The sequence below is a fragment of the Peromyscus eremicus genome, chromosome 4 (assembly GCF_949786415.1).
Source record: "Peromyscus eremicus chromosome 4, PerEre_H2_v1, whole genome shotgun sequence".
Classification (NCBI taxonomy): Eukaryota; Metazoa; Chordata; class Mammalia; order Rodentia; family Cricetidae; genus Peromyscus; species Peromyscus eremicus.
In genome coordinates, this window is record NC_081419.1 from 114,048,130 (window position 1) to 114,066,755 (window position 18,626).

At 39.4% G+C, this 18,626-nt stretch overlaps 1 protein-coding gene and 1 long non-coding RNA gene across 4 annotated transcripts in view; one reads left to right on the forward strand and one right to left on the reverse strand.

Annotated features, from left to right (window-relative positions):
• Positions 1-1,790, forward strand: part of LOC131909719 (uncharacterized) — a 42,081-nt gene extending 40,291 nt beyond the window's left edge. For 2 of the 3 annotated variants that reach the window (XR_009378910.1, XR_009378912.1), the window contains exon 6: positions 1,639-1,790. This is a non-coding gene — a long non-coding RNA (uncharacterized LOC131909719). Of the gene's footprint in view, positions 1-727; positions 1,335-1,638 lie in introns of those variants that run through there. The other variant, XR_009378911.1, reaches the window with a different exon arrangement.
• The window catches only part of Esf1 (ESF1 nucleolar pre-rRNA processing protein homolog), a 57,734-nt gene that overhangs the window by 2,312 nt on the left and 36,796 nt on the right, over positions 1-18,626 (reverse strand). Inside the window, exons 11-13 of the mRNA XM_059261517.1 lie at positions 13,534-13,621; positions 3,899-3,975; positions 1,576-1,722 (exon numbers count right to left, since the gene is read on the reverse strand). Coding sequence (XP_059117500.1) covers positions 1,576-1,722; positions 3,899-3,975; positions 13,534-13,621 — 312 coding nt within the window. The remainder of the gene's footprint in view (positions 1-1,575; positions 1,723-3,898; positions 3,976-13,533; positions 13,622-18,626) is intronic.

The window sequence follows — 18,626 nt, forward strand, 5'->3', positions numbered from 1 at the left end:
CACGTCCTTCTGATCACTTGGCAGGCAGGGTCTCTGTGTGTTCAAGGACACACTAGGGAACAGCCAAGCATGGTGACACACGTCTTTAATCCCAGTACCAACCATAGGGACCTGGAGGTCTGTAAAGACAGGCAAGGAAGTGAGGTAGCTGGGCTAAGAGCCAATGAGAGGGTAAAAGAGCAAGGCAATAAAGGTGCATATTAGACAGGAAGTGGTCCTTTTGGTAGCTGCAGAGCTGGAGAGGTGAGGTCGGTGGCTCTCACTATTTCTCTGATCTCTAAGGCTTTCACCCCTATATTTGGCTCCGTGTTTCTTATTTAATAAGTCCGTTTAGAAATTCTTCTATACTGGAGCTTCATCACCTGGGTAGGCTGGCTGTCAGCAGGCCCCTGGGATTGGCCTGTCTCCATCCCCCACAACCCTGCCTGGGGTTATAATCATATGCTACTGCTCTTAGCTTTTATGTGGGTGCTGGGATCCAAACTCAGGTCTCATGATTGTTCAGCAAGTTCTTTACCCATTGATCCATCTCCACAGCCCTCATGAAAAAAAAAGTTATTTGTGTGTTGTGTAGAGGCTAGAGGACAACATGAGGGTGTCAGTTCTCCCACTATGTGGAATACAGAGACTGAACTCAGGTTCTAAATCTTAGTGGCAAGTGCATGGTTATTTATGTGTGAAGGTAGAGCTCATAATTAGAAATTATTCTTTGCTTTTTTTTTATTAGAAAACCAATTAATCAGAAACTTCATGGGAACAGAAGCATATATGAAAAGGTGGAGCAATAGGGACCTTGTAATCCTTCTCCATGCTATGAAGAAGTCTATGTCCTTCCCTCCACTTTGACCAAATTCAAAACTCACCCATCTTTTCTTCCAAGTTCACTAATGGAAACTGTTAAGTAATTCCTAGTGGATATTTTAAAGCTTTCTGTGGAGGGCTCAAACTCATGTGTATGGCCATTAGGACCACTCACTCACCATAACAAGAAAACTGAAGAGGACAGGCAATGTGATACGCAGAAATTAAAAAAGCATTGCTCACCATGTTGGCTACTGTACACCGTGAGAGTGAACCCACTGTCATGTGACCCCTCCATGCTTAGCTGACCTCTCACAGCATGAACATCACGGCTTCTGGTTTTAACATTTAAAGGCCACAGATTTTTGTTGTAACACAGCTACCAAATTAAAGGTAACTATCTCACCTAGAGCTCAAACAGTGATGCGCTCCACTCTGGGATGAACTGTGTTAGATTAAAGGACAGTTGCTTTGTCAACATTATGGGCCCTTGAGAAGGGCTTTTCAAGGGTAAGTTCATACTTAATTTCTATATCCAGAGCTGACTTTTTTCTTTTCTTTTTTTTTTTTTTGAGACAGGGTTTCTCTGTGTAGTTTTGGTGCCTGTCCTGGATCTCACTCTGTAGACCAGGCTGGCCTCAAACTTACAGAGATCCGTCTGGCTCTGCCTCCCAGTGCTGGGATTAAAGGCGTGTGCCACCACGCCTGGCCAGAGCTAACTTTATATTGAACTCAACCTTCAAGAAGCTAATAATGACTTGTGCTGCCGGTTACCTCAAAGTCATCCTCAAGTAACTCCTTCTTTTTCATAAGCTGTTTCTTCTTCTTTTTGCTCAGATTCTGGTGCTCCACAATCTTGTCATAGTTGAAGTGTTTCTTGCTGTCCTCTTCCTCATCCATTACAAGCAAGGCCATTTCCGCCTATGGAGAGAAGAAACGAACAAACAAAACCTGAAATGTACAGTGGAGTTTTCCTGCACTGCTACTCTGAGAATACTCAATGACTGGAGAGTAGAAAGAGGCCCAAGATACAGTACAGCTTCGGTCGATTCCACACTGTGATGTGAAGATTGGCTACAGGGGAGGAGGGAAGTAACAGTCTTTATGCAAAGGACAGACTTCCATTCCTGTGGAGTCATCGAATTAGCAGGCAAAGGAATAGAGCCCTGGGTCTATCAAATACATTTCATCTTCACCTTGTTCTTTTTAAGTAATGACAGGAAATTTACTTTGTGATTCAAATTACAGTTTCCAGATGTGTACTTTAGTAACTAGGAAAAATCTTTTGCTCTTTTTTTTTTCTTGCCTCTTTCAATACTGATATACTTTCATGAGCTAGACTCAGCATTTGTTTCAGAGACCAAGCATTCTGTTTCTACTGATTATGAGATTAGAGAGACACCTCAAGAGTCAAATAAACTGCCACAAGCACACAGGAGCATGCTCCCTGACCTTTACACACAAGAATACTTTAATTTCCTTTCCTTCCATCACTGGCACTTCCATCACATTCGACTTCCTTATAGAGCCATGTCCCATGAACACATGGATCTTTAAGTAACTATATGAGTACTTACATGTAATGGATAGAGAATAGAAAAATGCATTAAACTGACCAGTTTAGGTGGCCAGTCAAGGCCCACTGCCAGAGCCACAGGGTTATACATAAGCATCACAGCATTTCTAATGAAGATTTAGCATTTGTACATTAAACTTATATTTACTACTAATAAAAGAGAAATTAGCATTTGATGCTGTGGGCTGCAGACATATGAAGTAGGAATTCAGCTGACAATGGCAAAAGCTAGTACCTGGAATAGCAGGGCTCTTTCAGAGGATAAAGTCAAGCCTCAAGGAGTCTTGGTGATATCGGCTTTTGAATATATTAGCTGTGTCCTCCAATGATTTTTTTTGTGTGCTATGATTGATCATTCATTGGGAACAATTTTTCCCCTATACAATTTGGGGTATTTGGATAACATCCCACAACTGTGTGCCTTTCTGTAATTCTGTAATCTCCATTAGCAAGTATCTGGCCAGGACCATCTCCAGACAAAAGTACTTTATTTCAGATATTTCTCAAACATCCAAGGACAGACTGCAGATACATAAGCACTCAGACCACCTGCTAATTTCCTGAGATAAGGTAAAAAATATCTTACTGAGAAAACTGCCAAGACCAGGGGGATGTTAGGTACAAAGCTTTGTTTCTTGTGCAAATTAAGCTTAAACCCTCCTTTCTCCCATAGCCCAAGTCTGCCTTTAACATAGAACCAAGATTTGGCTGAGACAGATCCAGTTCCAAAGGAAAATAAGGCAGTTTTATTTTACTCATGATTTAGTGACATAAAACTCCTTATACTTACTTTACCTAACTACTTCTAAGAATATAGTTTGAGCACACAAATTCCCCATTTTGATCTATTAACCGATTAGCTCTTGGTTGACCCCACCTCCTTTAATCACTCCCCTTTTGGGTTGCAAATGACACTGACAATTACTGCTCTTTGTGTGGATCTTATCACCTCTCTGTTTGACCCTCAAAGAATTCAAGCCATGTGACCTTGCTTTAGCAGAGTATTGCTGATTGCACGGGTATGTAACTATAAACCTCAGAGACTTGAGGAGAACTGAGACGGAGTAGTACTAAGATAGAACATAAAGAGAACAGCAGAAAAATGTAGAGACTCTGGGAAAAGTCTATGAAGGGCTGGACGCCTATAGTCTCTGTTAATTTGACAAGCTATAATGGAAACTGTAATATGGTTGATTCAAATAGAACCAAAGGATATGGAAATACTATTTTATGTTTCAACAACAATATTTTCTGTTTCAGTCATCCTAGAGAGTGAGAATAAGAATGTCTCTTCTTAGTCACAAAGGTCTTGAGAAACTTTGACTTCATATTAGCTGGAGAAACAGTGTTTGGTTAAAGTTAACATTTAAAAATTATGTGGCTAAAATACTTATGTATCTTATAATGATACAAAATTCAATGGAAAAATCAGTTTTAAAATTAGACACTAAAAACTCACATGAACTACATCAATTGCACATATTAATCATCAATAAACACTCAACAATGACCACTTCCTACCTTTTGTTTTTCTAGTTCAGTTTTTTCCTCTGAAGATGTGTCGTCTTTTGCAGATTTTGCTGATTTTTTCTTTATACCTGGTACAACAAACCAACAGAGGACAGACAGTTAAAATGACAGGATTAACAGCCAAAATCTATTTATATTCTGAATAAAATGCAAAATATCTAGGAATAATCTTAACAACAAATGTCAAAATTACAGGAAGGAAAAGCACAACCCTGAAAGAAGGCCATGGCTATAAACATAGTACACAAGCCTTCTGGAAGGCGACTAAGCATCGAAAGGAAGGCATTTTTGTTGGTGTGGTGGCACATTTCTCTAATTCTAGCACTCAGCAGAGGAAGAAGGGTTCTGAGTTCTAAGTTTGATATATAGTGAGACCATCAGAAAAACCAAAGCAAAGCAGCAGTATTTAATAAAGAGAATCACTAAACCATGGACTGAACACAATGGCTTAGTCCTTTTGAAATGAAGGAACACCCTCCCCCTCCCTGACACACACACAAGTTATTTAAAAGGATAACAATTTGCTTCATCCTAGAAATAGAGAATCGGGCTATGCACTTATCTGAAAAACAGGTGGTTTTTTTTGTTTTGTTTTGTTTTTTTTTGCTTATATGTTTTTGTTTTTAAATTAAATAAATTAATTTTTAAATTAATTTATTTTGGTTTGTCTGTATGTGGCTATGCATGTACCACATCAAATGTGAAGGCCAAAGGACAACTTGTGGGAGTTGGTTTTTTTTTTTTTTTTTTTTTTGGTTTTTCGAGACAGGGTTTCTCTGTGTAGCTTTGCGCCTTTCCTGGAACTCACTTGGTAGCCCAGGCTGGCCTCGAACTCACGGAGATCCACCTGGCTCTGCCTCCCGAGTGCTGGGATTAAAGGCGTGCGCCACCACCGCCCGGCTGGGAGTTGGTTTTTGTTGGTCTTAATGCAGCGGTGCAATGTTACCATGCGAGAAAAGTCACTATCAGAGTTTTATTAGAAGGGAAGGACAGAAGAGAATGTGATCAGGTCTATGGAAGACATGTTCAGAGGGAAATGGGAGTGGGGGTGGGGGTGGAGAAGAAGGGGAGGAGTCTGTGATCCGCTTTTTATGGATTCCCCTGCACATCCGCATGTGTTTATGGAGCTACGCCACGCATGTGCATAGATTGCGTGATCACGCTGCGTGGAAGTTACGCAAACGCGGCGCAGAGATTCCGTAGGGCCTAAAGCCCTGGAATGACTAAATATCTGACCAGCACATGGGCGGTCATGTAGCTAGGGGAGTGGCCAGGAATTCCAACAGTTTTCCTTTTCTACCATGTGGGTCCTGGGGATCAAACTCAGGTCTTGGTTGTAGCAGCAAGCACCTTTACATTCTGATATCCTGCACATACATGTCCATACCAAGTAATTGCCTGGTACCCATGGAGGTCAGAAGAGGGCATTAGATCCCTTGGAACTGCTACAGTTGAGTTGCCATGTGGGTGCTGGGAACTGAAATGGAATTCTCTGCAAAAGAGTGAGTGCTTTTAGCCACTGAGCCATCTCTCCAGCCCCAAATATGGAATTTAATAATGGCAGCTACCTGTAGGGTTATTCTATGGCCTTCATGAATTAGGAAACTATAAGAATGTAGTTACTGCTTGACACATAGTCCTATAAGATGCCTGCAATTATTTCCATTTTTGTCTGATTATACATATATATCTCAAGTTCCTTAGTAATTATGCTGATACTATGACTTTGTTCTTTCTTTTGTGTGCCTGAGTGTGGGGACTTCAAAGGTAGATGGAGTCAGGGTAATAAAGTATGAAAGATTAATCTGAAAACTGTTAGAATGTTACTGCATCACTGATTCTCTGTGTACTGTGGGACACTGTCTTCTTTCGATAAACTGCTTTTTCTTCCATTGAATAGAAAGCAACAAACTTGGGCTGGGATATAGCTCAGTTAGTAGAGTGCTTGCCTAGCAGGCATTAAGTTCTGTATTTGCTCCTCAACACAACATAGAACCAGGCATGGTGGTTCAACTCATGCCTGCAACTGAAGTACTTGGGAAGTGGAGGTAAGAGGTTACCCTTAGCTAACAGGGAGTAAGAAGCCAACTTGAGCTATTTGAGACTCTGTCTCCAAACAAACAAAACAAAAATAACTCATTGTAGTGGTCTGAATGAGAACTGTCCCCCACAGTCTTAGACACCTGTATACTTGGTCCCCAGTTGGTGGTGATGTCTGAGGAGGTTTGGTAGGTATGGCATTACATTGAGAACGGGCTTTGAGTGTTTTTAATCTCCCTCATTTCAAGTACACTCTCTCTGCTTCATGACTGTGCATCAAGATGTGGGCCCTCAGCTTCCTGCCCCTGCTACCATGCCTGCTGCCTCCACCCTCCATTATGGGCTCTAACCTTCTGGAACCATAGACCAAAATAAACTCTTTCTTCTATAAGTTGCCTTGGATATGGTGTTTTATCACAACAGAAATGTAATTAACACACCTCCAATGTTTTCTACAGTAATAACAAACCAAGATGCTAGAAAGATGGCTCAGTAGTTGAGAGCACTTGTTCCTGAAGGAATCCTGAATTCAGTTCACAGCACCCACATGGTGGCTCACAACCGCCTGTAACTCCAGTCCTGGGGATCCAAGGAGAGAGTACATCTTTTTAAAAACTTTTTTGTGAGCAAGGAGGTGGTGGTGGCGCATGCCTTTAATCCCAGCACTCTGGAGGCAGATGCAGGCGGATCTCTGTGAGTTCGAGGCCAGCCTGGGCTACAGAGTGAGTTCTAGGAAAAGAGCAAAGTTACACAAAGAAACCCTGTCTCGAAAACACTGCTCCCCTCCCCTCCAAAAACAACAACAACAACAATAACAACAACAACAACAACACTTTTTTGATCCCAGTTACATGCAGGATACTAGGGAAATGAAAAGTTTGTGTTCTGAAACATTATCTCATCAGGGAATCTCACAGCAAGTAGGAAATATCTCTTAAGACAGTCCTGGTCATACATGCCTTAAATGTCAGCATCCGGACATGCCTGGGTACATAGTGAGATCCTGTCTCAAAAAAATAACAAAGCAAAATAAACAAAGCTTTTTTTTTTTAAATCTCTTGGCAATATAATATTGCAAGAAGTACATAAGGTTCAAGTCTATTGACTCACATAAAAACCAAGACTCTAAATCAGATGTGAGAATTTTATAGTTACAGAAAATAAATTGAAATAATTGTTGTATTTATAGTAATAGACTCTCAAAGTATCTTTTGTTGTTTTGTCAGTTAAAACATTATGAAGAAAACTGATCATGCCCAGAGACATTCCTGTCCACCAACTTCATGGTACAGGCTGAGTTTGTCCAAATTATTCCTACCTACTATTTCAACCTTTTAAAAACTTCATTTTATGCTCATGTGCAGGGACACACATATGCACAAGCACGCCACAGTTCAGTTTGTGCACAGTCAGAAGACATTTTTGAGACTGATTCTCTCCATCTACTGTGGGGTTCTAGGGAAGAAACTCAGGTCCATCAGGTATGTGTGACAAACACTTCTACTTTCAGAACCATTTTGTCAGCTCCAACTTTAACCTTTAAACAAGTTCTACAGTCTTGAGGTAACCATGCCTCAAAAATTGTCCATTATTTGTCCTTGAACTGACTTCAAACTGGGCATGCTCAGTAGTGTATTGCTTGCTTAATTGAGCATGCTTAGGAATATGCCTACCTCTATGAATATGTAGGCTCTCTGAGCAACATCTTCATGCTGAAGACAGCACTGCTTTAGAAAAACCTCTGTGTAGTACTGATCTGTTACAGGTAATAAATCTCTCTCCATTTTTTTTATTTCTTGGCTATTTTTGTTCGAGCCTTTTCAAACTCGCCAAGATGTAAATCTGTATTTGGTTATAATTAAGCAAAAAGCTTAATGATGTATCTATGGAAAATGATGTGCTATAAAACAAAGTCTGAAATAGAACTATCATAAGGAAATTCTGTATCACTTCTACTGTCTGAAAAAAGCTTCTTCTACTTTAGTTGAATGCTCCATATGGGGCAGACAGTAAGGGCTCTCCCTAGATGTAGGTGAGGTCTCAGTATTGAGCAGATGGGGAATGTTAAGACCCTCCACTGACTCCTTCTTGATGCAATTTCTGCATCCAAGATCATCTATCCTTTCTTCAGGGTGCTACATTGTGGTTTTGCTTAAAAAATAAAACAACAAAACAGTGTTGTTTTCACATCTAGCTTATATTCACGTGGGTACTGGCTCTGTCTCTAATCTTTACAATATCCTTGCAGAAGCACATTACGATTCAGAGTCTATCAGCTACCAACTGCTCCTGGGTAATCTGTTACCTTCATTATATTCAACTATAAAGTGAGCTGAAAATGGACTCCAGGACAGAGTGCAAAATCCATACTGTATGCTGTAAACATATAACACACTAGCTGATGAGTCAAATAGGTAAAATATAGTTGAATTTCACGGTGGCTTATAAAATACTTAAAGATGGCAAGACAAAGGATACATTAAAAAAAACAGGGATGTACTATATACTTTAGTCCTACTTTTTCAAAAGCAAAATCTTATTATAGAGTTTATACAATTAGGGTTGGGTTGTAGCTCAGTGGTCAAGTGCTTGTCTAGTATTCATGAGGCCTTCTATTTATCCTTAGCACCAAAAAAGGAAAGTTACAAATTAGCAATATGAAAAAATTTCCAATATTTCATTTCCAAATGAAAAAATTAACTTTCATCTTAGAAGTATATTTTCAAAACTCTCATAACTCTCTTGATAACAAGTTTGCAGTTTAGGGTGAAAACTGTAACAAATCTCTGGTGTTCACGCTGGTTTCTAACCCAACCCAAATAAATACCACATCTGGCATCAATCAAAATCAATTCTTTCATATACTGAAAGTTTATGCAATTTTATAAGGTGTGTAAGTTTAGCTCTACAGGATGCCCAAGGGCAAGATTGTTACAAATATACTCAAGTTCACCTTCCTATACTACTGTTTCATGTACAGAATTTGAACTTTTATAAAAAATTTTTTTTATTTATTTATTTTACATCCGGACTGTACTTTCTCCTCTCTCCTCTCTTCCTAGTCCCTCCCTGTATCCCCACTCCGTTCTCACCTCCCAATCCATTCCCCCTCAGTTTTTGTTTAGGAAAGGGGAAGTCTCCCATGAGTATCAACAAAACATGGTATATCATACTTCTAATCATCACATCTTGAGTATTTTTTGGAAACTAGGTATATATCCTTAAGTAATGACTGCATTTTACTTTTAAAGTACTAATGTCCCAGATGTATCTTGAAAAATTAACAATGAAGGCAATGTTGTGGTGATACATTCATATAACAATTTAGGCCACCTGAGTTACTTTAAATCTCAAAGAAAAAACAAACAAACAAACAAACAAAAAACCAAGACAATGAATTTTGAGCTAACATTAGTTCCCCTTAGGAATAACTACTGTCTAACAAGTACTGGAGGGAAAAAAGAACCCACCATCAAACCTTACATCTGGAGGCACATACAAAAAGACACAACCTCTTTTTGACTTCCTTACAGCAACTGACTTCTCTAAGGCTATAAATAAGCTTCCATATGTACTAGTTGGTTTTGTTAACTTGACAGAAACCCAGATATATTTGGGAAAAGGAAACCTCAATTGAGAAATTGCTTTCATCAGATTGTCTCGTGGGAATGTCTGGGAGCATTTTCTTGATTAATGGTTGATGTGGGAGGATCCAGCCACTGTGGGCCATGCTACCCTTGGGCAAATGATTCTGGGTGGTATAAGAAAGGAAGCTGTACAAGCCAGGAAGCAGCACTCTTCTATCGTCTCTGCTTCAGTCCCTCCCTCCCTCCAGGTTCTTACCTTGAGATGATGGATTGCTATATAAATGTCAGACAAGTATGCTGTCATGGTTTGAATAGGAATGGCCCCCAGAGACTTATGTGTTTGAATACTTGGCCATAGGGAGTGGCACTACTAGCGGGTATGGCTTTGTGTCTCTGTGGAGGTGGGCTTTGAGGTCTCATATGCTCAAGCTAGGCCTATTGTGGCAAACAGTCTCCTGCGGCCTGTGGATCAAGATATAGAACTCTCACCTACTTCCCCAGCACCATGTCTGCCTGCTTGCTGCTATACTTCTCACCATTACTAAACCTCTGAAACTGTAAGCCAGCCCCAATTAAATGTTTTTCTTATTAAGAGTTGCCATAGGCCAGGGCAGTGGTGGTGCACGCCTTTAATCCCAGTATGGGAGGCAGAGGCAGGCAGATCTCTGTGAGTTCCAGGACAGCCAGAACTGTTTCACAGAGAAACGCTGTCTCAAAAACCAAAAAAAAAAAAAAAAAAAAAAAAAAAAGAAAGAAAGAGTTGCTGTGGTCATGGTGTCTCTTCATAGCAACAGAAACCCTAATACATATGCCCTTCCTTCCCCAAGCTGGTTTTGGTTAGTGTTTTATCACAGCAATGGACTCCAAACTGGGACACTATGTTCCTTACACTCTGTTGGATTATGAGCACAAAACATTAACATCAATCTTTATTCTTGTTATATTGTGTACATACATTGGTAGGGAAAAAGTCAGTTATCCTGAGAAGAACAAATCTGAAGTATGGGAAAAGACATCATAGTTACAGAAGTCAAGAGTCATTTAATAACATGGATTGTTGTCTAAGAAATGTGTCATTAGTAGATTCTGTCACAGTGTGAACATTACAGAGTTCCATCCATCACATATGCAGTTTGCATTGTTATATGGTGCGTGGCTTTATGGAAGTATACTTTCAACTGCTGAAAGTAGCTGATAGTGACTGCCTGCTCACTGAATGGATACTGAGTGAATGAGGGCAAATGGCTTTGCACTTGGCCTACGGTACTACTTAAAGGGACATGTTCTTTTTGTGAATCAGCCTGTGAGGTTCAGCTGGTTCTCTTCTGTCTCGGTCTCCTTTCCTGTTATCCTTGCTGTGCATTCTATACTTTTGCCTCTTGTCTGGCCTTCAGATTTGTATGTCTTGTCCTTATCCACTCTCAGGTATCCTGACCAAAGTAGTCTTTAAAGCCGAGAACTTCTTTTTATCAATTTCCTTAGGCAATAACTCTCCCCAGAATGATCTGTTTTGGGGCCAGCAATGGACCTTTTTCTCCAAAAATTGAGTTTCTTAGTTCTCATCAGTGTCTTTTTCAACATGTTTTCTTTGCAGCAATCAGCAGTATGTTAACAGATATACCAGATGATATCACTTTTTTTCTTTAAAGCTATTTGGTGGCTTGCTATAATTCATAATAAAATCCTAACTTTCTGCCATGATAATAAAGCTCTGTAGGCCACATCCTATTAGATCTCCACCCTAGCTACACACAGAACTCTCTCTCTGACCATGTCCCAGCAATATGGATGTCTTTCAATTTCTCCAACACTGCATAAAATGTTCTTTCTCATTTTACATCTTTTCCTTCCTGTGCAATGTTCTTCCTCTAGCAGTTCATGCCCAAGGTCTCAGCTCAAATATCACCTCAAGGAAGCCTTCTTTGCCTATCCTATTTACAGGATACACCCATTTTCTCTTTCTTTTTCTAGTCATAGTCTCTGTACCACTCTCTTTTAAAACATTTACCATACTTAAATAATCTTGTTTCTATTTTTAGTACATCTTCCCTAAAACCAGACTGCACAAAAGATACTGTCTTGTCTTTATTATTACTGCATAGCTCTAGCCTATCAGACTGCACTGCATTTGACAATCACAATATTTAATGGTAGAATGAACAAACTTGGCAAGATACCCTTTTTAGTCATACATTTCATGTGAAAAGTTCTCAGCCTATTTTCCTCCAAAACAACCAAACACCAATAACTGTTAAAAACAGATAGAAACAATTCTTATAGAGCATTCAGAAATAAACACATTGAAAACAAACAAATTCTACCTATATTGTTCACTCAGAATGTGTGATACTACTGCTAGAGAAAGCTTACGTGCAATTTCAATGTGCTTTCTTTAAGAAATTGGCTACCCTACACCACTGAACCATTTGGGTTATTCTTTGAGTTCTCTGAGTTCTGCAATCTGACCAGATTACATCTGTTAAATGAAGCACTTTGGACACAAAATAAGGAAACTTTAATGTTTCACAACACTCCATAATAAACTTTGTGTCAATCGGAGGAAAAGGCTAAAATTCATCATCTTTTAGAAATGACCACACAGGTATGATAAAAAGCAGAATATGCTAGGTTTCCATTTCCCTTTCCAATTCCTAAGAGTCTCATATCCTATAATAGAATTTATTCAACTTAATCTTTCATCAATAAAATGTCAGTGCTAGAAGGCTATAACAAGCAGGAAATAATTTTAAGCAATTCTGACTTTTCCTGTTGAGGACTGTTCTGGCCCACTGGTCAGGAGAGACAAGAAGCAGGGAAACCTCATAAACTACTCCTCTTTACAATGCCAGCTTGCAGTTCTCCAAGAATAAGCCTTTGGGAGTTCTTGTGTGTGGCATAAAGACGAGGGGAAGGAAAAGCAAATAACAGCAACTGGAAATACTTAGAATGGTTTCTGCACTGACTTGCCCAAGTATGGCCTCAACCTTCCCAAACACATTCATATACATTTAAAAACTATATACATGCCAGACAAATTCTCCACTGCCTTTGCAAGAGAGAGTGCTGGAGTGCAAGTACTATCATGCAACGAGACTATTCTTCATTCTAAATCCCATTATTCTTTTCGAGTCCACCTGGCTAGCTATAAAGAAAATTTCCAGAAAAGATCCCCCATTAAACTGTTAAACTCACTCTTATTAAAAGTCTCATAATGAGGGAGCTGGAGAGATGGCTTAGCAGTCAAGAGTATTTGTTGCTCTTGTAGAGGACCCAGGTTAGCTTCCCAGCACTACATGGCAGCTCATAACCATCTGGAACTCCAGTTCCAGGTGTTCTGACATCCTCTTCTGGCTTCTTCAGACACAGCATGCATGTGGTGCACATATATGCACGCCAAATACTCATACATAACATAAAAATAAGGAAATCTGGCCGGGTGGTGGTGGCGCACGCCTTTAATCCCAGCACTCGGGAGGCAGAGCCAGGCGGATCTCTGTGAGTTCGAGGCCAGCCTGGGCTACCAAGTGAGTTCCAGGAAAGGCGCAAAGCTACACAGAGAAACCCTGTCTCGAAAAACCAAAAAAAAAAAAAAAAAAAAAAAAAAAAGGAAATCTTCTTCTTCTTCTTTTTTTTTAAAGATTTATTTATTATGTATACAGTATTCTATTTTGCATGTATCCCTGCAGGCCAGAAGAGGAAGCCAGATATCATTACAGATGGTTGTAAGCCACCATGTGGTTGCTGGGAATTGAACTCAGGACCTCTGGAAGAACCAGTGTTCTTAACCTCTGAGCCATCTCTCCAGCCCCGGAAATCTTCTTTTATAAGGGAATTATTTTATATCTTCTATGTACAGGGGGCATGTTGGCTCTTCTCAACATGATTTATGACTGGAATCTACAGGACAGACTTGGCTATAAACCATTAATCGTTTTCAACCCACATCATCTTTTCTTTGGATTCCAACTGAAAAAAAATCACAAATACAGGCTGACTTACCTATTTTTTTAACTTCTTCAGCAAAGTAGGGATCATTCATATCAACATCAGAAGGAAGCTCATCTTCACTAGCTTCTTCAGCAAGAGCCTTAAAGAGGAATGTAAAGTGAGTTTCAACACTGTAAGTACTGCAATAAGTGAATACGAAGAAAATAATAAGCACTTTTGAAGTCAAGAAATTCAATATAAAATTAAAAGTCTAAAACAAGTTAATTTATAAAATAATTCTAACTTAATCTTTTTGTTTTTCCACCAGACAATCAGAAAATAGTCAAGAAGAGCTGATGAGATGCTCAACTGGCAAAATGCTTGCTATGTACAGCATGAGGATCTGAGTTCATATCTCCAGTTCCCATGTTAAAAAAAAAAAGAAGTACATCTGTAGCCCCAGTGCTGGGCAGGAGGGATGAGGCCTGGAGTGCTGAAACATCTCTAGAGCCAGTCTAGCTAACAGGTAAGTAAGCTCCAGGTTCAGTAAGAGATCAGATCTCAAACAAATTCAGACAAACAAACTACAACCCCCAAAGGTGCAGAGCAGTCTGCACATGCACCCACACACATATGTGCACACACCCAAGAATATGTTCACATATGCATGGAAAATAATAACAGGAAACTACGATTTTTGTAAGAGAATATTATCAGATACGTGGTCCCCGTCCTTAGAAAGTAATGAGACATACTGTGCTGTTCAGTTTTTGTAAACTTGACAGAAACTTGAGTCACTTGGGAAGAAGGACTCACAATTGAAGAACTGTGGGCATGTCTGTCGGGGCACTTTTTAAACTGCTAATTGATGAAGTAGAGTGTTGTTTGAATGCTAAATGGTCTTACTAATATAAAACCCTAAGCCAGATATTGGGGTAAGAGCTGAAAGATCAGAGAAGCAGAGCAAGCCACAGCCAACCTCACCTCGCCAACTCCTCAGCCAACCCTGTTTCCATGAATCTTCAGACTGAAAGAAAGCCTCTGAATCCTCACCCGAAAGGCCTCAGCCAAAACAAGCCTTTAGTTCCTGTATCCTCACGCCTTATATACCTTTCTCCGCCCACTCATATCACTTCCTGGGATTAAAGGCATGTGTGCTTCCCAGTACTGGGATTAAAGGTGTATGCCACCACTGACTGACCTCTATGTCTAATCTAGTGGCTGGCTCTGTCCTCTGATCCTCAGGCAAACTTTATTAGGGTACACAATATATCACCACAGTAGGGCCTAGTCTACTGTGGGTGGTACCAGCTTTAGTCCTGGGTTGCATAAAGAATGTAGCTGAGAAAGCCAGAGTAAGCATGCCAGAAAGCGGTATCCTGCTTTAGTTCCTATCCCAACATCCTTCCCCAGAGACAGCCTATTACCTGGACGTATAAGATGAAATAAACCTTTTCCTTCACCAAGTTGTTCTGGTCAGAATATTTTATCATAGCAACAGAAACCAAACTAAGATGCATACATAGACATTTATAATACTTCAATTGAATTCAATATTCAACTGACATAAGAGTTATAAAGGGATATAGATATTCACAGGAGAACATTGTTGGTTAATCAGTAAAGAGAATGACTTGATATTTGCTACAACTAAAAAACGGCAGTGATTATCAATAACAAAGTCAAACACTATAGGTTATCTCAAATATTTAGAACAATCTATTTGGTTAAAGGGGAAATGATTTCTACTACAAAAATTTAAAACATATAAATTAATGCTCTGTTCTTATTTTCAGTTTAAAAAATGACCTTGGGGAGGAGATGGCTCAGAAGTTAAAAGTGACCACTACTTTATCATAAAAAGACCAGAGTTCTGATACCAGGACCCATGTCAGATAGCTCACAACCACCTTAACTCTAGCTTCAAAGGATCTAACACCAATTATGGCTTCTAAGGGCATATTTGGGCATCTACATGTACACATATGTGCATATACACTTACACAGACAAACACATAAAAAATTTAAAAACAAATTTTTTTTTAAGGCCAGGCATGGTGAGACACACCTTTAATTCCAGTACTGAGGAAGCAGAGGCAGATGTGAGTTTGAGGCCAGCCTGGTCTACATAACAAGTTCCAGGTAAGCCAAGGCTACCTAGTAAGACCATTTCCAAAAGAAAACAAAACAAAAACAAACAACTTGTTTTATCTGTGGTCTACCACTGTAAACTATCAGTCTATTTTAAATAATTTTGAAAGCTAAAATTTCCCTAATACAATTTGAACAGACTGTCTATACTATATTGGTCTATTTAACTAACAAATAAGACTATAAAGTAAACTGAGATAAGACTAATCAAACTGGGTTTATTTCTAAGAATCTAAAATATCCCTGTCATTTTAATAAATATGCTTAGAATATATTCATCCTGGATGCAAAATGATATGATCCATTAAGCTTTAAAGGCACCAAGAAGTCAGAAGGTATCTGATGCTATCATCAAGTCTGGTGCAGAACACCAAGTCTTGAAGACACTGATTACTTACTATATGTATTTTAAATGTTAACAAATCCAGATCTTCTCTTGGCTGCTCTTCCTCCCTCTGGCACTTGCCAGATCTGGGAGCCTTCATTTAGAGGGACCCTTTAGCCAAGCCCAGGTGGCGAGACACCAGTACATGGTACAATTCCTCCTAACTTCGGTCCTGAAGCTGCTTGTGTCAGATCCAGTCTCAAGGCCCAGCTAGGCCTGGACATCATGTGCTCTGGCTCAGCCTGGTGAACCCACCTGACCCCACCGTGACTGCACCCTTCCCAATTCCCAGGCTTACCCACAATTACAGACCCACTCATTCCTGTTCTAACCTCCAGGCATCACATCAGTCCGCTGTGTTCGCATCAGATCCATGACCAACACAATAAGCCCACACTTGCAGATTCATTGCACAAAAACTATGAAAGGTCAAAACAGTATGTCCTCCCAAACCCACCAGTTCTATAGCAATGGTCTCCAGTGAGTATTGCCAAGATGAACTCCAGGACACAGAACTGAACAATCATAAAACTAATCAAAGAACTTGGAGTTTAAAGACACAATCGAATAGCTCAATGAACTCAAGGAGAACAAAACACCTGAGTGGTGCCCAAGAAAACACAAACATAAGTCTGAAATGACATGACAAAGACAATACAAGATTTGAGAAAGGAATTCAACAGGCATAGAAATACTGAAGAGACCTCAAGCTAAAATGAAGATAGAATTTAAAAATTTAACACAATTAGAAAACTCAGAGGAAAGCTTTATAAGTAAAATTGATCAAATATAAGACACATGATCAGAACAAACTAGGGGAATAAGACAAGCAAAGAATATGAAGAAAGCAGAAACATAAAACAAAACATAGGAAAGAAACTGGGACTCCATGAAAAGACCAAATCTTTGACTTATAGGCACAGATGATCCCAGGTCAATGGCTTTTGAACAATGATGTTCAAAAGACTCCTAGAAGAAAACTTTCAAACTAAGGAAAGATATACCCAGACGATCTAAGAAGCACAGCTAATATCAAATAGAGAAGACCATAAGCAAAACTCCCCACAACATATCACAGTTAAAACACTTAAATGGAATAAAGAAAGAGTATCGAATGCTCCAAGAGGAAAATCTTAAGTCACATAAAAAGGAAAACCCATCGGAATAACAGCTGATTTCACATTGGAAACTTTGAAAGCCAAAAGAACAATGCACTCCAAGTTCTACAAAACCACCTACACAGACTACTGTACCCAGCAAAGCCATCTGTCATGGTTGAAGGAGAAAGAAAAACTTTCCACAACTCAAATAGGCTAAAAGAGTTCATGTCCAGAAAAGCCAAGCCTAAAGAGAATACTGGAAAACAATACTTCTTAGTGAAGAATAAGCATAGCCAAGAGACCCTAGAAAGAAGACAAATGGAACTGTAATTAATAAAATACTAAATACAACTAAGAACACAAATACCAAACCAAACAAAAACCAACCAAACAACAACAAAAATCAATAAAATGACAGCAACTAATACACACCTTTCAATAATTTTAAATATTAATAGCCTCAACTCTCCAATCAAAAGACACCGGCTGGCTGAATGAATTAAGATACAAGGTCCATCTTTCTGTTGTCTACAAGAAACTCAGCTTTAAAGATAGGGACCATCTTAAAGTGAAAGGATGGAAAAGGTATTCCAAGCAAAAGGAACAGGAAGCAAGTAGGTGTTACTGTCTTAACATCTGACAAATGGACCTCAAACAGAAACTAATCAAAAGAGATAAAGGTAGGGTTTCGCCAGGCGGTGGTGGCGCACGCCTTTAATCCCAGCACTCGGGAGGCAGAGCCAGGCGGATCTCTGTGAGTTCGAGGCCAGCCTGGGCTACCAAGTGAGATCCAGGAAAGGCGCAAAGCTACACAGAGAAACCCTGTCTCGAAAAACCAAAAAAAAAAAAAAAAAGGTAGGGTTTCTATTGCTGTTAAGAGACACCATTCTCTGTGAGTTCGAGGCCAGCCTGGGCTACCAAGTGAGTTCCAGGAAAGGCGCAAAGCTACACAGAGAAACCCTGTCTCGAAAAAACCAAAAAAAAAAAAAAAAAAAAAAAAAAAAAAAAAAAAAAAAAAAAAAAAAAAAAGAAGAGACACCATGACAATGGCAGCTCTTATAAAGGAAAAGCATTTAATTGTTGTGACATATTTTCAGAGGTTTAGTCCTTATCATCATAGCATGCAGGCAGACACGATGCTGGAGAAGGAGCTGAGAGTCCTTGACTCACAGGCAACAGGAAGTTGTCTGAGACACTGCGTGTATCTTGAGCATAGAAGACCTCAAACCATCCCCACAGTGAGAAACTTCCTCCAACAAAGCTACACCTCCTAAGAGCGTCACTCCCAATAAGCTTACGGGGGTCAATTACATTCAAACTACCATAAGCACTTCATTTTAATCAAGGGAACAGTTAACCAAAAAAGATATTACTATCTTAACATATATGTACTGAAATTGGTACACCCAATTTCATGTGTACTACTAGAATTAAAAGCACAGATTAATATCAACCCATTAATAGTAGGCGATTTCAATACCCTTCTTCCTCTAATAGACAGATCATCTGGACAAAAGATAAACAGAGAA